Raw genomic sequence first — 12,177 nt, 5'->3', positions numbered from 1 at the left:
ATTTGAGTTACAATAATATTTGTGTAAGTTTATTATTTGGTTGTAAAATAGAAAATTCATATTCTTTTAGTACATTCATCCCTCGGTATTTGTAATACCTTTTAAAAACACAGAATGCATGAATCTTGTAAAATTTATCTTATACATATTACAATAATATTTTCTTGAATAATTATAGCAGTCTATTTAGAATTACGTGTGCCTCCATACCAAAAGCCAATTCGCTTAAAAATATATAAATAAAATAAAATATAAGAGAAATTTATTTTAATAAACTTAGTATATTTGAAGTGATACAACCATAAATTGTAAATAATAATTAAACAAGTAAAACTTGATATTTTATTTGAGTTAAATTGCAATTATCTAGTAAGTTTGTACGTCAGTAAAATTTGAATTTTAATAACGGTCGTTTCACTTGTGATCATGTCTGGTTAAGTAACGCAATACCTCATTAACCACGAAAAATATAGGAGGCAAAAAAGTGGATTGGAAAAACCCCATATGAAAAAAATTTTTTTGTTTACGACTTTTTTCTGATTTCGATTTTAAGATAAAGTATTTGAAAAAAATATCAGCAATTTTATAATTAATCCGTGTAATACCCTTAATTGCTGTCAATTGGCGATGCGAGGAATTAATTAATGATAGATACCTTTGTTTTCTTTCTTCTACTTTATAATTAGAGGTCAACATAACAAAATATATTTTATTACATTTTTTACTATAAACTAAGTCAGTGCCATGATAATAAGAGTTCCAAGTCGAAAGATGACCATAGAAATAAACAATCTTTTTCATATTTTCTTTATTCTGATTTTCAGTTGGTGACACTAAGTTTAAAAAAAATCAATAACACTAACTTAATTTTGCTTGCGTATTGTAGACAGGCCGGTTTTTTGTTTTATTGTACAATAATACACTAAAGTCGGTTTTAAAAATTCGTGGAATTTGAGGTGTTGCTGTTGTTGACTTGAGCGATACACGTAAAAATTTAGACTGCAAAACACTGCAGTAAACTCTACATTTTTGGCTATACTTCAGCTATTATTATATAAAATTAAATACATAGTGATATTTTTCACATATTACAAAATATATATTTATTTGAGCGTTGAGCAATCGTCTCGTTATATGAATCCATAATATAAGTGTTTTGCATTTTTGTACCATTTTTATAAATACACCCTAACATAAAATTATTTGTTTTATTTTTACACCCATTTCATTTTTGGCAACAGTGTAACACAGATTGGTGTTGACTTTGACCTCAAAAGGTAAATAACCTTATTAATTCCAAAAGCTTTCATTATCATCAGAAATTTGAGGAGCTGAAACTGGACTCTGATCGCCGCTCATATCGATGCTCGACGGTATAATCAATTCTTCAGATGGAACGGTATCATTAGCAACATCTTCAATATTCCCAACATCCTCAGGTACTTCGACAGTTTCTTCAACGTTAATACTATCATCAAATTCTCGGTCAGTTGTCACTAAATCAGTTACAACATGTAGTTTTGATAAATGTTCTGAAAGCGTTTTATCAGGTTCATCAAACTTTATTAAATCTTCATCTTTTAGAATGCTGTCAACAATATTCCCCATTTCTTCATGAATTATCCCAATATCCGGGCTATCTTTGTATCCAGATTTTTCTTCCAGTATGTTACCAGAATCCTCTATAAGTGCTGTTTCAATTTCAACATTTTTTTCATCTGTATCTAAATTCTGCTTAGTTGCAATTGTATCTATTTCTCCAACAATATTTTCTGTAGTAAAACTTAAATTTTGTGTATCATTTAGTGAAATGTTTTTATCTTCAAGAATATCTTTCGTTGTTAATTTTATAAATTTTTGATTTGTGTCTTTTAAATTGTTTTCACTCTCTTTTGTTACTTGAATTTCAATGGTTTCCGGTTTGTTTTCATCTTCAGTTACATCTTCAATAACGTCCTTCATTTCTTCTATTACATTAGTATTACTTTTTGGTTCAGTTTCATTTGGTATAGTAAAAGTATTTTTGTTTTCTAAATCTATATCTTCATCTTTGGTAGCTAGTGGTTCTATATTTGTTTTAAGAAGTATTTTAGTGAGTTCTTGGATTTTTTCCTTTTCAGAAAGTTCTGGAGTTTCGACAACATTTATCTTTGCATCTAAATCTTTCATATTTTTATTTTCAGCATGTACAAAAATCGCAGATTGCACATTATCGGTTAATTTATTATTTAAATTATTGTCTGGATTTTCATCAACAAATAACTTTCTTCGAACAATATCCCTATCCAGAGTTGGGCGACCCAAATTCAATTCATTCTGGTTCAGAACATGTTTATTTAATAAATCAACACTCTCTTTATTACTTTCTGATAAATTACTGGATATTTGTTGTTCATCACCAGGTTTAGTGTTCATTTTGTCAATTTTTGAATCTGACTTCACATTTTTAGATTCAATATGCCTCGGAATTATATTTCTTACTATATCAGAGTTCTTGATTCCTTCATTATTACTGTCATTTACAGTGACGCTTGCAGTTAGGGTATTTTTACGTTGCGACATTGGTTTCACATTGTACTGTTCACGCCAGTTCATAGAACCATCTATATTTCTATTAATGTCACTAAGAAGAGACTGTGCACTTTTTTGGACAGTATTTGTAGGTCTTGGTGATATTTTAGTTTGACTAGATTTGCTTTGGTTCACAAGGTGAGATTGTAAAGATATATTTACTCTTTTGGTTTCAAATCGTTTTGGGTTGAATTTATTAGAATTTGACGTACAGTTTTCAATTCTTTCCAATAACAAAGCCGTAGTTCCAGAAAATTTATTACAATACGATACTTCAGGCGCAGATTTTACATTTCTCAGCAACTTTTCACAAGGTAACAGTATTGTAGGGATATCACTGCTTCCCAAATCAGAGTTTTTCAGCTTTTCAACAGCGGCGATGTAGTTTTGCAAAACGTTTTTATCAATATTCATCGTCGGTTCGTGAACTCTTCTTAGAACATTATAAGCGGGAGACACGTTTCTTTGTTCATTAAAAGGATACTCTTTAGTTACTTCAGGTGCTAGAGGCGGTTGTAGAGAAATGCGAGTTCTGGAATTTGAAAGACCTGAAAATGAACACCAGTAGAGAAATATAAAATACTTAGTTTAAATAAAAACAATGGAATGTTTTTTTACTGGAGTTTTTTTTCTTCATAAACTGTAGAACGGTGTTACTTGAGCCCAGTACAAAAAAAAAATTATATCTGTATTTGGTCTACAATAATGAATGTACATGACAATAAGTGTCATCTATCAGGGAAACAATGAATCATGTCGATACGTTCGTTATTGTAGACCAAATACAGATCTAAATATTTTTTTTGTATTGGGCTCAAGTAACACATCAAAGTTCAAGTAGCCTCGTTCTACGGTACATATAATTATTATTTAAATTAACGATTTACCTTTCATAGTATCCTTGGAAGAGGAAGGAAGTTTTCTGGGGTTGAAGTTGGATTCACTGAAGCACACCGACTTAGGTGATGCGTCAGGAACAGTATTTAGTGATTTTCTGTCCAATTTTTCTTTCTTCAGATGGAAACTCATTGTATCTTTCAAACGCTTCTGCTTAAATTCTTGATACGAACGATCAACTGCATCACTTTCTAACTCTAACCTAAAAATGAAATTTGTATACCATCTATGAATTTTTAATTTTTAATTTTAAAAGGAATAATAACCTGCAAAGTCTCTATTTTTAGAGGCTTGTCTGCAGGTAGGATAGTAAAGATAGGGAAGGTAAATGTGAAAAATGCATCACAAACACCCAGAGCAATGAATAATAAATCTTTCTTGAATTTATTTTGCAATTGGGAGGAATCGAACCCGCGATGCCAGTTTCGTGGTCGAGCATCTACCCTAACTATGTCACGATACCTGTCCAATTGAAAAATGAAATAAAAGTTTTTTTTAAATGATTCGATGTGGAACATTAGTTGGAACTAATCCAAAGCTAATAACTTCACCAGTTGCTAATAACTTCACCATAGCTTCTTGTACAGACTTTATATGTATGTGGGCTTATTTACTATAAAGCAATATTTTCCAACCAACCAAAAACTGACTATGTAGTAGTATTGGTCAGGGTTTGTACATATCTTATATGGTTGGTTGACATTAGTGGAAATGTGAAAATGAAATATTAAAATATTCACATTTTTAGTCTTTTTCGCGCTTCCTTAAGAACATCATCAATTGGGGTGTCCTTTACATTCTTCGCTCTATCTTGAGAACCATTTCTTGTTTTTCGTAATGTCCTTCTACTATTAGGCAGTGATTTTCTTCTAAAAATATAAAAAGGGATTAAACTCATTTTTTATTTATTTTTTGTATTTTTAAATATAATACTCGTATTATGAAATAGCTATAGTTAAAAAAAAGGTTTTTATTTCGGGTGTTATGATTCTGGCTATGATATTTTTGTAGCCAGATTTTTTTTGGATAGTGAGAATGAGAGTGAGTTATAGGTATTTTTTTGGTTAAATAGTTGCTATGATGCAATTTTGATGGTAGTGTGAGTGATTAAAAGCTACAATCTCTCTGTCATAATTTTGAGTGAATTTCTATTATTTTCTTAGATTATATGGTAATCATAGTTATAAGCAAATAATTTTAAATTTGTGAGAGATAATTTGACAAACCTTTTAAAGTTTTCTTCCATTTCACTCTCGTCAGATGAATCGGCCAGGCGTTCCTTGGATTTATCATCGGATGGATCGGTTGTACCTAAAATTAATATTAACACATTGATTTATGTATTAAATACGAAAATCAAGCACTGATTTTTAGAGTAAATTGTATTTTATTATCTAAAACACAAAAATAAAATTTGTGACAATTGTTTAGCAATTGAAATGCAAATAAAAGCATTTAAAAAAAAATCAATTGATTTAAATCAATTGTTTCATTATACTCTTACAAAACTACAGCAAGGGCACAATGATTTAATTTTGCTTTTAAAAAAAGGGAAAAATAAAATTTGTTAAAAATGAACTTAGTAAATAAATGTGTTTGTAGTTGTTTTCATAAAGAGAAATGGAGACATATCGTACAAATAACCCTGACGTTGCAGAAGAAGAAAAATAATAATAGGAAGTACATTATGGATATCATAACATTAGCGAGAATTACTAACCACTGCAGGTTGCAAGATAATTCCTATTTTTGTCATCCAGATCTTTAGAATCTCTCACAGATTTTTTTCTGCGTATTGTAACTGGGGCTGATTTTATTCTGAAACGTAAAAAATATTGTGTTAAATAAATATACATAAAGCATCACAACAGAGCACCAAATATTAATATAAGGTAATTTTGAATATTTTTCATGAATTACAAATAGTATTACAAATCATACCTTGGTAATTATATATTTTTATTATACCTGGATTCAGAGCTATCCCAAGTCCCACACTGGTCAATTACGTTTTTATTATGTATTATTGTGCTCTTTATCCTTCTGATTTTATAATGCAGAAAGTTTTCAACTTCTCTTTTTAGTTAAATATTTAAAAAATTATGAATTTAAACATTCAAATTTAAAAAGAAAAAAACTTCTAAATAATTGAGAGAACTTCTCGAAGCATTTTCGAAAGTTTAATAGTGTCTTAGGATAATTCCGTATTTATGTGACAATATTGATATAGGCTTATTATGATTTATAAAAAGTATAATAGAAAGTTTAAGGGAAAACAGTTGTAAGGAAACTCTCGGGGAAAAACCCATGAAGAAAAATTTACACAGGAACAAATTATAGCGTTATAAATAGTGTATCTCATGCTTGACCAAATGCGTTTCTTGTTTGCAATCTAGTCTAACCTAAGCTGATGTAATGGATAATGAGAAAAAATACAATTTGTGCAATAAATACAGAAAAAATTATGAATTACCTGGGTTTGTCAAATTGCGTAGATTTCATGAGTTTTCCTAGTCCCGCTAATTGGGCAGATAGCTCTTGAACTTGGGCATTTGCCTCACTCACTTCTTTCCCCATACACATCTGTTTAGATATCAGTTCCGTTATCTGCTGTCTTTGCTATAAACAATCATAAAATTAAAATAATTTAAAGTTAAAAGACATGATTTATTTATATTTTATAAAAGTTAGGGGTTTATTGCAAGGCAGTAGTATTGATAATTAAATTATTAAACTTATTTCTAACAATTTTGCGGTTTTGAAACCCGTTTTCTTTCAAAATTCAAAAATGTTTCTTTTTCACCAAATAGAAATTAAGAGTCAAGGCAATCTCACTACATAGTCAGGTATATACATTATTATATATGCTATATTTAGCATATTACCAAAATTCAACAAATAATGCTCCAAATTTACTTGTGAATGATCCCACAAAAATGATACACAGATGTTTCAAAAATCAAAGTAAATATAGTTGTTCAATGCATATGATAGGCATAAACCTTTATTTACCTAAATTACAGTTAATAAAGTAATCATTTAAACCAGCAACAAGTTGTAAAAATGATAATAATGATTTGCCGGTTTCTAAGCGTCATTTTTGTAAATTAATCCTCAAGGGCGCTGTATAAAAAATTTCGAGTTCTAATTATAGTCCTCGATAATATGTAATTTAATATTACTATATACTACATGGAAGCAGGACAGAGTTGTAAGGGTGAATGTGTGGCTCTAACTCTCCTCTCTAAATACTACAACCATAATCAAAGTTACCAGTGAAGTTTGAATACTTATTATACACACCGGTTAAAATTCAACTTCCACATTCTCATCTTAATAACTCTCTTGACATAACAACCCATCTGAGGGGTACAAAGATTTGAACAAATTCAAAATATTGCTAAGAAGTACTTACTTGATTTGTAAAAGCTTTGAGGTAACTATTTTCCTCGTGTAACATTTTCAAAACATACCCCAAAGAAGTATTTTTATCTCTCTGCTTTGATTTTTGGCTTTGGTTTTGTAGATATGTTTTATCATCATCTGCAGTTGCGACATTATCATGTTTGGGTATATCCCCACTATAAACATTTTTGGATTTTCCTTTCAACTGTTTCTGAATCTCCAATAACTTTTGGAAATCGTCCGATTTATCAGATTCAAAAATGTTACCGCTGCTTTCAAAACTCGTTTGAACATTTTTAGAATCCAGAGTTTGCACTGATTTGTCTACATTTGATTTCACGTCTTGGGAAAACAGCGAATCCTTTTCAATCATTCTTCTTAAATCACTCAGTTCCGACTTCAAATTCTCAACAGCTTTTTTATCGGCCGATGTTAAAAAATGTGTCCCATTTTGTAGGCTTTGTGAAGAAACATCGTGTCTTTCTTTGGTATTATTATCATAGTTTTTTTTCGGAAGGTTGTTTTCCAGTTCATGAAGCCTTCTGTTTAAAAGATGTTCCTAAAGAAAAATTATAACAAGTATTAAAAAATATGATATGAATGGACTTATCACCGAAGCAACATGCTTAATGGATCAGATAGAAGGGTTTGAAAAAATAATCAAGAAAATTGCTTCATTAATTAATTCGGCAGTCATTTTGTGGTAATATCAATCCATATCAATTTTTAATTTAAATTTTACTCGGTAAATACCACTAAAAAAATTGGTATTTATCAAGTAAAATTAAAAATAAAAAAGAAAATTGCTCCCTATACCCTATTGGGTGCAGATAAGGGTTAGAAGAAGAAATTCTATCCACTCTATACTCTATTCGCAAGAATGCAGTAATGCTTAGTTTACAATTTGGATTAGTATTCCCTAGTCACAGAGAGGAAATTTACAGGAATCTGTATGAGATGGGGAATGAGAATACTAAAAAATATAGGTTACCTTTTCTTTCAATCTATTCGTAAGCTCTTGTACTTTATCCAACGCAAGATCCAAAGTATTTTGTTGATAGTTGATCAAATCACCTTTTTTGCTTTTATAAATGGATTTATATTCGTTCATCAACTTGCATCTCTCAGATTCCATTTCTTTCGCAATCCTTTTCTCCATTTCTGAATATTTTACTCTGTGTTCCTCCAATAGTTTCATCTTTTCAAATTCAAATTCTATTTTCATTTTTTCTCTGGCATGATCTTCGACAGTTTTGATCTGAGCCTGTTTGAATTCCAGTTGTTTTTCCATCTCCCGTTCTTTGTCTTCTATGACATTTCTACATTTTTCCCACTCTTCTTGTCTGGCCACTTCTAACTCGTGATCAAAGGCCATCTGCATTCTTTCATGCAGCTGTAAAAATATATTACTTATTATTATTAACATATTTATTATTAATACATTGTTGTCCAGTGGTTTATTCATCATCTCCGACCATAATTATACTCAAACAGTATGCCGCCCGACCCTCAGTATACTAATCACAAGTAACCGCAAACCTGTTTCATCAGAATCGCTGTACAATATTTTTTTTGATATCTCGCGCTTAGTGGCGAGCACGGAGAATTAGTTAGGGTAGGCAGTAGAGTTAGTTACTTACTAGGGTAGCCAATAGAAGTAGGAAGTAAGGTAACGTACTAGTTAGTAAGGTAGAGTAGGTACTGGTTGCGTTTTTATATGTCACGCGGGTAAGTTAGGATAGGCACTGCTTTTCTGCCTATATGAAATGCACACCCGTGCTCGTGCTCTACGAAATGTAATCAAATAGAACGCTTATAAGCGTGTTGTGCTCTCTACCAACAGTATGTGAAAGACGCTTTTAGCGTTTCCCGCAAACAACGATTTAATAGATAAAAATTATTACACAATATATGGTATAATTTTATCTCATGTATCCAATTAAATAAAGATGGTTGATGTGGTTTGGCCAAAAATACAATACAGATCATGAAATGATTATATTTGATAGGATATGATTAATTTCTTGACTAAGGTAACAGACTGGTTAATTGGTAAGCAGTGGACATGACATCTGAAGGTCCCGGTTGAATATATTCAAAACTAAAATATGAACCTATTAAATATGAACTAAAATATGTACATATTAAATATGAACATTCATGGTCTAAAATATGAACATTCATCGTCGTAAAATTTCTAGTTTTTCTGGATTATTGTGATGTCTTATTAGTACTTCTTATGGACAATATTGCATCATCTAATCCATAAACAAAAAAATTAGAACTTATTTAAATAATACATATTTTTTACAAGTATGTAATTATCTAAAAAAAAAACTATACTTACTTTTGTTAAAGTACTTTGAAATTCAGCTTGACTCACACTAGGCTCTTTGGTTTTTGTATCATCATCACTGAATTCTGGTGAACTTTTTGACATATCACTGCTGCTAATATTCAATTCAAGCAATTTACGCTTCTTTTCCTTCAATTTTTTTTTAGCTTTGCTAGTTTTTTCATCATTAGTTTCATTACTTTTGATGGATGCATTACCAACTATGTCATTTGTACGATTCGGGTTAACATCAACACTTTGGTCATTAGAAATATTTGGTTTAGCATTTCCAGCGTGAACTAAAAAAGAGCAAATAATATCTTCACCCCAAAAGTCGAAAATCCGGGGATCACATTTGCTAAATTTTTAGGAGAGATTTGAAATATTGCAAATGGCCATTTTTATGATTCTATAAAAAAGGGCATTATTAAGACGTTTGTCATTTTTGCTTATTGATTTGACAAATTTTTTAAAAGTTTTTTTTTATTAGTTTTTCTTTTACATTTTTTATTGTATCTTCATAAAGTTACTCTTAATATAATGTTAATGTATTTTGTTGAAAATATGTGACATTCAGACATTTCGCTATATCTGACCTCTATCTGTACTACTTGGTGCACTAGAGAGTTGCATAGAATCGACACATTATTACTGTGAATATTAGTTGCGTGAAAGCAAAGTGATCAGTACTGCGCTACATATTCCGGGATCTATTAAAAGGATCTATACCTAGGATCTATGTGAAATATATTTGATGGGATATAAATGACGTAAGGAAAGGATTTTAAGGTGAAGGACATTACTGCTATATTGGAAGGGAACTAAGAAAAAGGAGAATAGCAGCAATAAGAGACTTACTACAAACATATTTTGTAATACATTTTTTACTTCATTTGTTTATTTCTACATAACGGTGCTCAGAGCACCTATTACCTGGTTTATTTGGTACATCCTTATATCTTATAGCAGCAGGAAGCATGCGAATAAGGCAGACTAGAAGAGTGTCATTAGGAACATTAGATTGGTAAACAGAATGGATTATACTTGCTTCCTCAGAACCCACAGATAATCCTAAAAAAGACAACAACTTTAAAAACGTTGACATGTAATGAATTAGGGTAATAATGAAACCAAAACGCCTGATTGAAGTAAATTTAAAAAAAGACCTTGCAAATATTTGCTATAAGGGAAAATTTTTACTCGTTTCTAGTAATATGGTTTACCAATTGAATTCAAGATGAACTGATTTTGACTAGTTATAATTTTTTTCAATGATATTCAAATTTGAATCAAAAATAGCTTTTAACGTAAGATAAAAATAAATTACTTGACACATTTCAGACAGGTAATTTTTACACCTGTGGACCACTAGCGACGGGATTTGATAATTATATGCATGTAGTTAAGATCTTAACAAAGAGATTGGTATAAAATATTCATATAAAAACATTCGATAATTCCTTCTTTTCTGACTTTGAAATGAGGCCAGCGCAATAGGTAAAAATACCCTTCCCGTCCTTAAGCATCGACCGAATGTGTAGAAATACCTTTCCTGACTGAAGTGTGTTAATATTATAAACAGGAAAATTTCTTTCAAACTGATGCTACAAACTGTCTAATTCCACATTATTCAAAGATAAAACTATTGTTTGTTTACCTAGAGCTTCAAGTATGTCCCAAGTATCCTGTTCTTTAAATTTCACTTGCCACGACTCCTCATTTGACAATGGTCCATCACTAGAATTAACTGGACGTGTAAATGTGGGAAGAGAGGATAGCATCGGCACTTCTGAACTAAATACTGAAAGCGCATAATGGTAACCCTAAAATATAAAGATAATATACACATTTAAATAAGTTCCACCAAAATTAGTCATCGGATTATTCTTAACGGATTGGTTAAAATAATTTGGGTGTCACACATTGACAAGTCATTAAGGCCAACTCGCATTAATAAAACTCAGTTGGCTTCCGGCGTTTGGTCACAAACAATTTTTTTTAGAATACATAATTGGATTTTTTAGTTGTTTTTGAGAATATGTATTGCAAAAAAAAATTATAACTCATTACCTTTCAATAACTCTTTTCTTTTCAAAAGTATATATTTATTTGGAAGAAAAACTTATTTTTTCAATACAAAAACAGTGTTTATAAAAACAAACAATTACGTCAAATGTTACCAGAGTAAAGAAATTAAAGTATTAACGAATACTCGGCCTTAAGCTGTAAACCCGACGATTCAATAATATCATTTCAAATTTAATTAATTGAAATATTGCATTTTTGAAGCAAGCAAAAAGTATATTTTATTTTATGGTGTGATCATTATAAAATTAAAATATCAAATTTAGATTCACCTGTTGCAGCAAATATTCAGCTATAATTAAATTCAAAGCTTGGTATTTTGGAGATAAATTCAAATTGAATTTTTGCTCGGTGGAGACTTTACGACCTGTAAAAACAATAATAAATATTTATGTAAATATTGTGAAGAATCACTTGATTTTTAAAGTAAGTTTTATAATAATTGTGTACCTATTTCTGTTGTTTTTAAAGCCTCGATCATTTGGTGTCTCAAGTGTGTTCTCAGTTCAGATAGGACTCCTTTTTCTTCGAACCATACATAAAGCTTACTTTGAAACTCGTCTGCGGTCATATTTCCGAATAATTTATTACTTTTAAAAGGTTTATTTTGATCCTCAGCCATTCTTTTTAATTAATTATAAGCTTTTAGTCACTTAACGTTATAAATAAACGTAAAAACAACATAAATATAGGCGTGGGTGGAAACATTTTTGAATTTGCTTCGCAGTCAACTGTCAACGGCGATACAGGAAATTATTTTCAGTGACAGGTGTCAAATTGGTTTCGTTTAATTTTATATGGTCTGCTCATTTATGGTCCAAACTCGTCGTGTTTTGCGCATGACGTCACAATAAACAAAAGTCTACGAAATTCATGAACAATTT

At 30.4% G+C, this 12,177-nt stretch overlaps 1 protein-coding gene across 2 annotated transcripts; it reads right to left on the bottom strand.

Moving 5' to 3' along the window:
* Positions 1–901: 901 nt before the first annotated feature.
* On the bottom strand, positions 902–12,054 carry LOC148310913 (uncharacterized). 2 transcript variants are annotated; one of them, XM_088257586.1, is made up of 13 exons: positions 11,744–12,049; positions 11,566–11,660; positions 10,866–11,031; positions 10,142–10,279; positions 9,221–9,507; positions 7,865–8,266; positions 6,884–7,432; positions 5,942–6,087; positions 5,189–5,286; positions 4,695–4,779; positions 4,209–4,337; positions 3,459–3,670; positions 902–3,119 (listed from the first exon to the last, which is right to left on the bottom strand). In XM_088257586.1, exons 1-13 carry the CDS (start codon positions 11,913–11,915, stop codon positions 1,291–1,293), a joined length of 4,308 nt encoding a protein of 1,435 aa, XP_088113712.1. In that variant the 5' UTR covers positions 11,916–12,049; the 3' UTR covers positions 902–1,290. The 2 variants fall into 2 exon arrangements, with proteins under 2 accessions (XP_088113712.1, XP_088113713.1); XM_088257587.1 differs by having other exon boundaries at positions 2,164–3,103; positions 11,744–12,054.
* Positions 12,055–12,177: the final 123 nt, after the last annotated feature.

This window comes from Brachycentrus maculatus, unplaced genomic scaffold, assembly GCF_059751285.1.
Source record: "Brachycentrus maculatus isolate JH-2025_06_01 unplaced genomic scaffold, ASM5975128v1 h1tg000085l, whole genome shotgun sequence".
Lineage (NCBI taxonomy): Eukaryota > Metazoa > Arthropoda > Insecta > Trichoptera > Brachycentridae > Brachycentrus > Brachycentrus maculatus.
The sequence above is the reverse complement of the archived record's forward strand: the minus strand, read 5'-3'. Positions and strand labels throughout refer to the sequence as shown.

What these genes read in the sequence shown, in the direction of transcription:
- LOC148310913 (XM_088257586.1), bottom strand. Translation starts at nt 11,915, where the DNA reads ATGGCTGAGGATCAAAATAAACCTTTTAAAAGTAATAAATTATTCGGA. An exon ending in TTCAAAGTACTTTAACAAAA is followed by an intron (nt 8,267 to 9,220) that starts GTAAGTATAGTT and finishes ATATTTTTACAG; the next exon opens with CTGCATGAAAGAATGCAGAT. An exon ending in ATGGAAGAAAACTTTAAAAG is followed by an intron (nt 4,338 to 4,694) that starts GTTTGTCAAATT and finishes TTATATTTTTAG; the next exon opens with AAGAAAATCACTGCCTAATA.